The following is a 12,325-nucleotide window of genomic DNA, read 5'->3' as shown; positions in this document are numbered from 1 at the left end:
TCAGGGTCCTTCCTCTAAAACATTTTAAATAACACTAGTAGATGAATCCCAGTTAAGGGGAAAAGGTATGTGCTGAAAGTAATCTTCAAGGCCACAGTATGTTCTCTCCAAACATGTATTTTCACCACGAGGGATGTAGATCTGTATGCCCTTATTGGCTTTACTTTTTTACTTACTGGCATCTCTTCTGACCAACATCTTTAGTCAGATGTCCCACTGTTACTTTAGATACAATATGGCTCAGGCCGGTCCATCATTTCTTCAGTCTTTTTTGCCATCTTTATTCTGCACAAGTTTCTTGTTTTTGCCAAGGCCCCTTGTTCCCCCAGTCACCTGGACATAAAGACTTTCTCTGATTCTTTATTACACTGCATTTATTACACATGGTGAGTTCCTGGAACTGGGTTCTACCTCCATTTTCCCAAATGTGCTTTTACATTTTTTCCTTCCTTCTCAGTTGCTTTGCTATCACTTTTTTTGTAGATTGCTTCAGAAACCTCTAGCTGGTTATTTTGCTTTTACTTTTATCTCTTACTATTCCTTAACACAAACCCTCTCTTGGAACTAGGGCAGTCTTCTTGCCATGCCCTCATATAATAACACAAAAATGAAGGGTTGGAAAGGAAGAAGCTTAAAGATAGTGTTTAACTTTTTCTTATGAAAAGTTTCAAGCATACACATAGAGAAATATAATGAACTCCCATCATGTGTCTGTCACTCAGCTTCAATAATTATCAACCCTTTGCCAGTCGAATTTTGTCTATCCCCATATCTCTTGGTCGTCCCCGCCCCCCGCCCGCTCCCCGGCACCAGAGAGTATTATAAGCAAATTCCAGGCATCACTTACATGGAAGTACTTCAGTATTCATCTTTAGAGATTCTTTAATCTGTTAGTTTACCTACTGCAGATTATCTCTACAGTTTCCCTTTCAGTTGGTTATTTAGTTTGTTTAAATGCTTTTGGTGTTCAGAAGGCATCCCATTCTTTTAGTGGTTAGTTATTTTGTACTGACCTCAATTTGCCTCCTTATCATTTCTCAGCAGTAGTGTAAGTTTATATTTACTCAGAAATTACAAATTTACTAAGTAAATTTATATAGTACAATATAATAGTCATTAAGATATTTGAAGAAGTTGCCATGTAATACACTTTTTGACACACCTTTCACAGCACACATAGCACATGTAATAACTTTTATTTGTATTTTAGAGAGAGGGTCTTGCTCTGTAGCCCAAGTGGAGTGCAGTGGTGTAATCACAGCTCCATCCTTGAACTCCTGTGCCCAAGCAGTCTTCCCACCTCACCCTCGGAGCAGCCAATATTATAGGTGCACCAAGATGCCCAACTAATTTTTTAAAAAGTTTTTGTAGAGACGACGTCTTGCTATGTTGCCCAGGCTGGTCTCAAACTCCTGGCCTCAAGTAAGCCTCCCACCTTGGCCTCCCAAAGTGTTGGGATTGCAAACATGAGCCACTGTGCTCAGCCATTCCTTTAAAATAGGAATACTTGGGGTTCAGATCTTTGACCTAGGTCTTATTTGTGTCAATGAGATTAATGAGCCACAGCCCCGAGTTTCTCACCAGACATTTTTGATTTGCGTTTTTAGACAGCAGTTGCTTTAAAAAACTTGGGGACCTGGCTTAAAATCAATTTTGAAATTTTGTGCATTAAAAAAAAAATGTGGCCGGGCGCAGTGGCTCACGCCTGTGATCCCAGCACCGAACTTTGGGAGGCTGAGGCAGACAGATTGCCTGAGCTCAGGAGTTTGAGACCAAGCCTGGGCAACACGGTGAAACCCCGTCTCTACTAAAATACAAAAAATTAGCCGGGCGTGGCGGCGTGCACCTGTAGTCTCAGCTACTCGGGAGGCTGAGGCAGGAGAATTGCTTGAACCCGGGAGTCTGAGGTTGCAGTGAGCTGAGATCACACCACTGCACTCCAGCCTGGGTGACAGAGTGAGACTCTGTCTCCAAAAAAATTAAAAAAAAAAAAAAAATGTTATTGGCAGACCGTTATCTGAAACCTGCCTGGAATTACTTTCAATTTATCCTTTACTTAATTTCCTTTTTAAATTGAGAGCTTTTTAGTGATTTAAGCAAATTTTCCTATGTACACTAGTATTTGTCAAAATAAATTTTTAAAGCTTGGTCCATTTTTTACTATAAAAGTAATTTATTATGGGGAAAACTAGAAAACAAGATGAAGTATATGCACAAAAACTCGTTACCCATAAATTGACTACCCTAAGATAACTGCTTTTAATATTTTGATGTCTATATTCCAGTCTTCTTCATATATATTTATGCGTTTGTTGAATTATACAGAGTAGTTTTTTTTTTAATGTGATGTCCTTGCCATACCCTAGGGCTGTATTAGCAGATCTTGATGTTCTGAGGCTTGTTTATTGAATCTGGGCTGCAAACAAAATTAAGTGACACATGCTTTATTCCAGATTGTAGTGCTATTACATGTATTGTCATTATTATTATTTTAGCCATAAGTGTTTGGTTTGAGGCAGAAGTAATGGGATATTGCTGTCAAGTAAACCGGGGCCACTAACCTTGTGTGAATCAACTTAGCATTTTAAAATTATAGACTCGAGGTTTTTAGAAGAAGCTGAAGGGTTCTGTATGCTGCATGGACGACTGAGTTCAAATCCTACTTCTGACACCATATGATACTATTTTTTCCCATCACTTTAGGATGGGAATTTCTTACAGTTAGTACAACAGTCATGCAGATTTCTGTTTTCCCAGGGCCTGGCACAGAATAGATGCTCAGCAGATTATGACACATGTGGCTTCTTTTGCTGTGAGCCAGTCATGGGATGAAGACACATTGCTTATACATTATTGATTGATGCTATAAAACATGTTGCCTTAAAATATAATAGCTTAAAACTTATTTTCTCATGTAGTTCCTGTGAGTCAGGGATCCAGACATAGTTTGTCTGGGTGGCTTTGGCTTACCATCTGTAGATTGCAGTCAGTATGTCAGCCAGGGCTGCAGTCATTTGAAAACTTAATTTAGGCTAGAAGGTCCACTTCCAAGATGGCTCATTCACATGGCTAATTGGCAGGAAGCTTCAGTTTCTTACTACATGGGCCTTTCCAGAGGGCTTCTGAGTGAGTACATGACAGTGTGTCACTGGCCTCCCCCAGAGCAAGGAGAGAGTAGGAAGGAAGATCTAATACCTGTTATGGCCTAGTGTCGGAAGTTGCCCCCTCACAATTCCACTTCATCCTGTTTGTTAGGAGTGAGTCACAGTGTCCAGCCCACACTCAAGGGGAGGGGGATTAGGCTATACCTCTTGAAAAGCAGAGTACCAAACAATCTTATAGTCAAGATAGTGTGTATTTGTGTAAGGTTAGAATAGAGGGTCCGGAAATAGACCTATAATTATATGACCACTCGAAAAGGCCGAGACAATTTAATGGGGAAAGGGCCATCTTTTAAAAAATAATGCTAGACTATTCACGGTAGCAAAGACATGGAATCAACCTCAATGTTCATTAATGGTAGACTGGATAAAAAAGGAATGTGGCACATGTACACCACGGAATACTGTGCAGCCATAAGAACGAGATTGTGTCCTTTGCAGGAACATGGATGGAACTAGAGGCCATTACCCTTAGCAAACGTAACAGAGGAACCGAAAACCAAATGTTGCATGTTCTCACTTATAAGTGGGAGCTAAATGATGAGAACACATAGACACATATAGGGGAACAGCAGATACAGGGGCCTTTTGGAGGATGGAGGGTGAGAGGAGGGAGAGAATCAGGAAACATAATTAGTGGGTACGAGGCTTAATTCCTGGGTGATGAAATAATCTGTACAACAGACCTCCATGACACAAGTTTACCTATATAACAAACCTGCACATATACCCCTGAACTTAAAAGTTAAAAAAAAATGGTGTTAGAGCAACTTGACGTCTTTATTGATTAGGAAGAAATGAACACTGGCCCTTAACTCTGCAAAACTGCTAGAAAATAAATAAATAAATAAATAAGGTGGTGATATGCCCTTGTAATCCCAGCCATTCCAAAGGCTGTGGCAGGAGGATTGCTTGAGCCCAGGAGTTCGAGAGGAGCCTGTGTAACATCGTGATATAAGAAAATGAGACTCTTTCCCTGCCTTTCCCCCTAAAAAGAGAGAGAGAGAAAATCTGTGTGGCCCTTGAGTAGGCAAAGATATCTTGGGGCAAGAAAATGAGACTCTTTCCCTGCCTTTCCCTGCAAAAGAGAGAGAGATAAAATCTGTGTAGCCCTTGAGTAGGCAAAGATATCTTGGGGCACAAAACATACAGACCCTAAAAGAGAAAATTGATGAAGTGGACTTGATCAAAATTTAAAACTTTTGCTCTTTGAAAGACACCATTAAGAAATAAAAACAAGAAAATGATGGGGAGAAAATATTCACAGTTCATATAGCTAACAAAAATTGGTAATCCAGAATGTATAAAGAGCTCTTACAACTAGCTAATAAGAAGACCAAGAAAGATGTGGGCAGATACTTCACCAAAGAAGGTATATGAGAGGCCAACAAGCACACGAAAAGATGCTTGTCATTAAACATAATTTAATCATCAGACATGTGAATTGAAACCACAGTGAGATACCACTCCACACCTGCTAGAATGGCTAAAATTAAAGACTGATAGCAGATATTGGTGAAAATTTGTAGCAATTGGAACGCTAATGAATTTTTGATGGATATATACAATGGTACAATTTGGCAATTTCCTCTAAAGTTACACATACATTTTTTATATTACCCAGTAACTTTTCTCCTAAGTATGTACCCAAGAGAAATGAAAACATGTCTATAGAAATATTTGTATATGAATGTTTGTAGCAGATAAATAATAACCAATGCCTGGAAACAACTAAATTGTCCAGCAGGTGAATGGGTAAGTTACAATATATCCATACAATGTAACACCACTCAGCAATAAAATGGAACCAACACCTGATATATCCGACAACATGGATGAATGTCACAAATGTTATGCTGAGAGAAAGACATCAGACACAAAAAGAATAAATCCTATATGATGTTATTTACATGAAATCTAGAAATCTAGACAAATCTAATATATAGCATGATCAGATCAGTGCTTCCTTTGGGCAAGGGGTGGAAGATGGGGAATGACTGAGAAGGAGCACAAGGGAAACTTTCTGAGATGATGGACTTGTTCTAAACCTTTATTGTAGTGGGGATTGCACCTGTGGGTGTCTTTGAAATGTTTATTATTACAGTTATTTCTTAATATTTGTAGGGGATTGGTTCCAGGACCACCCCACCCTCTGCCCCTAGTATACCAAAATTTGCAGATGTTTAAGTTTTTTGTATATAAAATGGCACAGTATTTGCATATAACCTACACAATCGTTATATATACTTTAACTCACCACCACATTACTTAGATTACCTAATACGGTGTAACTATATAAATAGTTGTTATATTGTGGGGGATTTGTATTTTTTTGGTTGTATTGTTATTACTATTTTTATTTTTCCTTGAATATTTTCAGTCTGCAAATGGTTGAATCTATGGTGCTGAACTGGTAGATATGGAGGGCTGACTGTATTTTATTGTTTAAAAATTACACCTTATTAACATTCATTTAAAAACATATCTCTTGAGGTTTGGATTTTTCAGAAGTTATAACATCTGCTCTTTAGAGTCAGTGTTCAATACTATCCCTTTGTTATCATTTATAGGTCAGGCTTAATAGTATTATGTCTAGGGAGAAAAATGCCAAACTGTGGCTTCTTTCCACAGAATAATTGGCTCTCATTTCCTCATCCTCCCCATATTAGTAACTTGTCTTGATTGTAGAAGCAGGCTAATGGGACGCTTTGTCTGGGCTTCTTTGTGAAAGCTTTTTTTTTCAGTGGCATGTGCTATTATGCCTGCCATGCCATTTGAATCCTGTCATTGTACTTCTTGACCAGCTTGTCAAGGTAGGCATACAGAAGATAGCTCATGACTCCTGTTAACTGACTCATCTCTTATGGTTGCAGATTCTCATAAACACAAAGATAAACACAAAGATCGAGAACACCGGCACAAAGAACACAAAAAGGACAAGGAGAAGGACCGGGAAAAGTCCAAGCATAGCAACAGGTAAGGGTGGAATCAAGCAAGTCCCTCATCATTCAGCAGTGTGTTGGCCATTGCTTGGCTTACCTGGAATAGGTCTTAACTTGAGCTACGGGTAAAGATAGCAAAGTAAGTAGAAACTGTATTTGATCCTAGAGTTGCTATGAGGATGGCCATGATTTAGGCCTTAAATGGGATGCCATTGTTCAGATCAAGATGTATAAAGCAAGTATGTTTAATTTTCTTTTAATATATACCTCATTAAAAATACAGTTGTTCACTTAGATAGGTAAGGATTCATTGTGACACATGATGGCATTTAATCAAGTCTGTAGCAAGCTTGCCTTGATAAGAGGTAACTGGATTGGAGACCTGATTTTTTTTTCTTCTTTCTATATTTTAAAGAGTTTACATTAAAAATTCTTAACTTAGGCTTCCATGGTCTGTTAGTCCCTGAAATTATATGCAAATGGTTGAGTATATGAGATTTCCTGGAGAGACTATTCCTAGCTTTCATCATGTTATCAGAGGAGTTTGGCTCCCACAAAAGCCTACAATCACCAATATGAATGAAACTCAATAGTGCTGCCTTCTGGGATGCAAGCCTCAAGAAGATGTTTCTCTTGTTCATTTTGCTCCCATTTTTTTTGGTGTAGGAGGCAAGTGGTTAAATCTAGTTATTGAAAATGAGGACTTGCACTTCCATTCTGATTTAAAGACAGTTGCTGGTGAGAAAGCCATATGGTATTCCCATTCCCATAGTGGCCTGAGCTAGGTTAGGGAATGTAAAGATCTGTCACACATTAGAACAAGTGTCTCCATTCTAGAGTTATTAGAACTTCTTTATTAACTTGTCTTATTGTCTGTAGACAAGTTAAAGTGAGAATTGCTTTCTAAGTCTGTTCTTTTTTGTGAATCATTAAAATAACCAGATTTAATTTTCTCTCTTGAGAACATTTCTTTGGGAATCATGTATCATGCCTATGGCCTTTTTTCCCTATCTCTCACTCATCTCTTATCACTTGATCATCTAGTTTCCATTTTCACTATTCTGGTAAATTTAATCTCAGTAGTTGAATCTACTCTACATCTTTTCTAGTTTATAGTTGTCTAGCTTATGTTAATATCTACCGTACAGCAAAGAATATTGCCAAGGATAAAGAAGTTTATTGCATAATGATAAAAAGGGACCTGTTAGGAGAACATAACAGTTACAAATGTTTATCCACTAACATCACAGCCTCACAATACATGAAGTAAATCTGATAGAGCTGCAAAGAGAAATAAACATTCATAATTATGGTCAGAGATTTTACTATCTTTCTCAATAATTTTTAGTCCAAATAGAAAATAATTAAGGATATGGAAGACTTGAACAATATCAACCAACTTGATCTAATCGACATTTATAGGTTTTTCCCATCCAACAGTATTAGAATTTTCTCTTTTCTTTTCGTCTACTTTTCTGCTTTTAATTTTTTCAGGTTTTATTTTAGATTCAGTAGGCAACTTTGTTACCTGGGTATATTGCTGTGATGCTGAGGTTTGGGTACAAATGATCCCGTCACCCAGGTACTGAGCATAGAACCCAACAATTAGTTTTTCACCCCTTACCGCCCTCCTTGGTCTAGTAGTCTCCAGTGTCTATTATTGCCATCTTTATGTCCATGAGCACCTGATGTTTAGCTCCTGCTTTAAAGTGAGACCATGTGGTATTTGGTATTCTGTTCTTGCCTTAATTTGCTCAGGATAACAGCCTCCAGTTGCATCCATGTTGCTACAAAGGACATGATTCAGTTCTTTTTTTATGACCGTATAGTATTCCGTGGTAGATATGTACAACATTTTCTTTATCCAATCCATCATTGCTGGGTACCTAGGTTGATTCCATGTCTTCGCTATTGAGAATAGTGCTGCAGTGAACATGTGTGTGCATGTGTCTTTTTAGTAAAATGATTTGTTTTCTTTTGGATAACCATACCGAGTAAGGGGATTGCTGGATCAGAAGGTAGTTGTTTTTTTAAGTTCTTTGAGAAATCTCCAAACTGCTTTCCCTAGTGGCTGGACTAATTTACATTCTCATCAATAGTGTGTAAGTGTTCCCTTTTTTCTGCAGCCTTGCCAGCATCTGCTGTTTTTTGATTTTTAATAGCCATTGTGGCTGGTGTGAGATGATATCTCATTGTGGTTTTGATTTGCATTTCTCTGATGATTAGTGACGTGGAGCATTTTTTCATACATTTGTTGGCCATTTGTATGTCATCTTTTGAGAAATGTCTGTTCATGTCTTTTGCTTGTTTTTTAATGGGGTTACTTGTTTTTTGCTTGTTGAATCATTTAGGTTCCTTATAGATTCTGGATATATACCTGTTAGATGCATAGTTAGTGAATATTTTCTCCCATTCTGTAAGTTGTCTGTTAACTCTGTTGATAGTTTAATCAGATCCCATTTGTCAATTTTTGCTTTTGCTGCAATTGCTTTTGGCATCTTTGCCATGAAATCTTTGCTCGTTCCTATGTCCAGAATGGTATTGCCTAGGTTGTCGTCTTAGGGTTTTTATAGTTTTAGGTTTTACATTTAAGTATTTAATCCATCTTGAATTGATTTTTGTATGTGGTGTAAGGAAGGGGTCCAGTTTCCGTTTTCTGCATATGGCTAGCCAGTTATCCTAGCATCATTTATAGAATAGGGAGTCTTTTCCCCACTGCTTATTTTGGTTGACTTTCTTGAAGATTAGATTGCTGTCGGTGTGTGGTTTTATTTCTGGGTTCTCTGTTCTGTTCCATTTGGTCTATGTGTCTGTTTTTGTACCATTACCATGCTGTTAGTGTTTCTGTACCATTACCATGATGTTAGAATACATTCTTTTTAAGTGCACACGAAATGTGCCAAAATAGCTCATACTTTGGACCCCACCCTCCTTAAACCATCTTCTTTGGCTTTAATGCCTCCATGCCTCTCCATCTTTTTGGCCACCTTTTTCACCTCTTTCTAATGCACAGTTATTCCTTAACAGTTTTTGGCTGTCTTTCTCTGCTACCTGTTTTGCTGTTTATCCTTATTTCACATTCCATATTCAGTCTTGTGAACTTCTTTTCAGTTCCTTAAACATAGCATGTTTTCTGATGCCACTAAGCCTTTAAACATGCTGTTGTTGGTTCTGTAATACTCTCTTGCCCTTTTGCTGTCATTCTTTTAGTTGCAACTCAGACTTGATTTGTTCCAGGTATCCTTTCTACCCATATTAAATGCCACTTTTGTGTGCTCTCTGGTGCCTTGAATATATTCCTAGCATAATAATTATTATGATATTTAATTGTCTCTTTACTTTTCTCTATGGCCTCCTGGACTCTAAAGTCCCTGAAAGCAGAATTGGGATCTTTTTTGTTTTTTCTGGGGTGGTGTGGGGCGGGGGGTGGTTTTTTTTTTTTTTTTTTTTTTTGAGACGGAGTGTTGCTCTGTTGCCCAGGCTGGAGTGCAGTGGTGCCATCTCAGCTCACTGCTATCTCCACCTCCCAGGTTCAAGTGATTCTCCTGCCTCAGCCTCCCAAGTAGCTGGGATTAAGGTGCGTGCGCCCACACCCAGCTAATTTTTTGTATTTTTAGTAGAGACAGGGTTTCACCATGTTGGCTAGGCTGGTCTCAAACTCCTGACCTCAAGTGATCTGCCCACCTTGGCCTCCCAAAGTGCTAGGATTACAGGTGTGAGCCACCCCGCCTGGCCTTTTGTATTCATTTTGCATCCTTCAGGCTTAGTATGGTACCTGGCAGATAGCTGGCACTTACTAGTCTATATTTATTGAATTAATGAGTGGATGATCTATGGGTACATTAATTCCCATCTTCTCTCTTCACACATACTCTTAATCTTCTATAGGATAGTCATTAAGTCACTTTGGCTTATCTCATTTTTCACACAATTGTGTGTGGTAAAATAAGCATAACAAAATTTACCATTTTAAAGTAGCATTTAGTACATTAACAATAGTATGCAACTATCACCACTATCTCCAGAACTTGTCATCATCCCAATCTCTGAATTCACTAAATAATAACTTTTCATTCTGTTCCCCTGTCCCAATATCTTTCTACTTTGTCTTTTTTTCTCTTTCCCTTCTACTTTTTATCTTTATGAATTTACCTATTCTGAGTAACTCATATAAGTGAAAGAATACAATATTTATCTTTTTTTAATCTGTTCTGTATTCTCTTAATATGTTTTCAAGGTTTATCCATATTGTAGCATATCAGAAATTCATTCTTTTTTATGACTGAATTATATTCCATTGTATGCCTGTAATCACATTTAAAAAAATCCACCTGTTGATGGACACGTGGGTTGTTTCCATCCTTTGGCTACAAATACATGTTTGAGTTCTGCTTTCATTCTCCAGGGTATATACCTAGGAGTAGAATTGCTAGATCATGTCCAACAATGGCTGGCTGCCTGCTATGTTTTTACTGTGCTAATTGATGTGAAGTGTGAAAAAAAAATTAGATAACCTTTGACCATGAACAGTATCATCTGAGGAGGTGAGAGACCTGCTTACAGATCAGATGAAGAATGTTGATTTTTATATTACTAGACTGTAAGAAGAAATTCCAGAAGACTTTAAGAAGAAAGAGGTTAATATTTAAAACATAAGCTTTTGAAAACTTATCTTCTCTAACACATTCTACTTTGTTTTGGGAGGAAAGATACAGTAAAAGTGACGTAAAGGGCTTTGAGACATATAAGTTTGGCCCTGTCCTGTTTTACAAAAATCTTCTCTTAAAAAAAAAAGGGATGTGATTTTTTTTTAGAAGAAATCCTCATCCTTGTGCATCCATTTAAGTCTCATGTGATCTTGGCTAGGTTACTGAACCTTCTTCAACTCAGTTTCTTCATCTTAATTTTGATACATGCTTCACAGGGAAACCATGGGAGTCAATAAATATAGAAGCTCTTCAGTTGTGAACTGCTCTACAGATGTGCAGAGATGACACTTTTACATCTATTTAAAAGCATACTTTTCCAAGATCATATTGTAGGTAAATTCAATAATTTGTTGTATGTACTTTTGTGCCTTTTTTCTTTCTTTTTTTTTTTTTTTTAAGACAGAGTCTCGCTCTGTCACCCAGGCTTGAGTGCAGTGACACAATCTCGGCTCACTGCATCCTCTGCCTCCCAGGTTCATGCCATTCTCCTGCCTCAGCCTCCCAAGTAGCTGGGACTACAGGTGCCTGCCACCACGCCCCGCTAATTTTTTACATTTTTAGTAGAGACGGGGTTTTACCGTGTTAGCCAGGATGGTCTCGATCTCCTGACCTCGTGATCTACCTGCCTTGGCCTCCCAAAGTCCTGGGATTACAGGCGTGAGCCACTGCGCCCAGCCACTTTTGTGCCTTTTAGTATTTTCTTCATTCCTATAAAAATAGAAGCCTTTTTGCCAAGAGCTATTGGAAAAATCTGGCCTGAGTTTCTGTTTACATATGACATGACTAAATCTAGCCCTTGGTTTCTTATTCACATGAGTAAATTTTAACAGTTTAATCAGATGATCTGTTGTAAGCAAACTTTTAAGTACTTCTTGTTTTGATGTCTACTGATACAGTACCTCTTTGCAACAAAGCAAGGATATTGGTTATATTCCAGTAAAACTATTTTATTTTATTATTTTTTTTTTTGAGATGGAGGCTCGCTTTGTCACCCAGGCCGGAGTGAGTGGTGTGATCTCGGCTCACTGCAACCTCTGCCTCCTGGGTTCAAGCGATTCTCCTGCGTCAGCCTCCCAAGTAGCTAGGACTACAGGCGCCCGCCAACACGCCAAGCTAATTTTTGTATTTTTAGTAGAGACGAGGTTTCACCATATTGGCCAGGCTGGTCTCGAACTCCTGACCTTGTGATCCTCCTGCCTCGGCCTCCCAAAGTGCTGGGATTACAGGCTTGAGCCACCGCACCCGGCTTCCAGTAAAATTTTATATACACTGTGATCCCTTTAAAGTACCTCTGATCTTTTAAATAGTTTAGGGTTTCTTCGATTTCTTCAGTAGCAGATTAAAGAAATCTGGGGGATTATTTAATCACATCTGAACCCCAGAATAATTAGGATTTAGCATGTTCTGTTCCAAAATGCTTTCATTTATTCTAGTCCTTGCTAATCAATTGTAGCTAATTTTGTGGCCGTTTGTTACGAGAAAACAAGTGTTTCAAATGTGTTTCCGTGTCCCT

The 12,325-nt window shown here is 38.3% G+C and overlaps 1 protein-coding gene across 1 annotated transcript in view; it reads left to right on the top strand.

The window, feature by feature from the left end:
- TOP1 (DNA topoisomerase I) overlaps window positions 1–12,325 on the top strand; it is a 94,002-nt gene that overhangs the window by 24,288 nt on the left and 57,389 nt on the right. Inside the window, exon 3 of the mRNA XM_055265882.2 lies at window positions 6,035–6,137. Within this exon, the coding sequence (XP_055121857.1) occupies window positions 6,035–6,137 (103 nt within the window). The remainder of the gene's footprint in view (window positions 1–6,034; window positions 6,138–12,325) is intronic.

Source organism: Symphalangus syndactylus, chromosome 24, assembly GCF_028878055.3.
Source record: "Symphalangus syndactylus isolate Jambi chromosome 24, NHGRI_mSymSyn1-v2.1_pri, whole genome shotgun sequence".
Classification (NCBI taxonomy): domain Eukaryota; kingdom Metazoa; phylum Chordata; class Mammalia; order Primates; family Hylobatidae; genus Symphalangus; species Symphalangus syndactylus.
The sequence above is the reverse complement of the archived record's forward strand: the minus strand, read 5'-3'. Positions and strand labels throughout refer to the sequence as shown.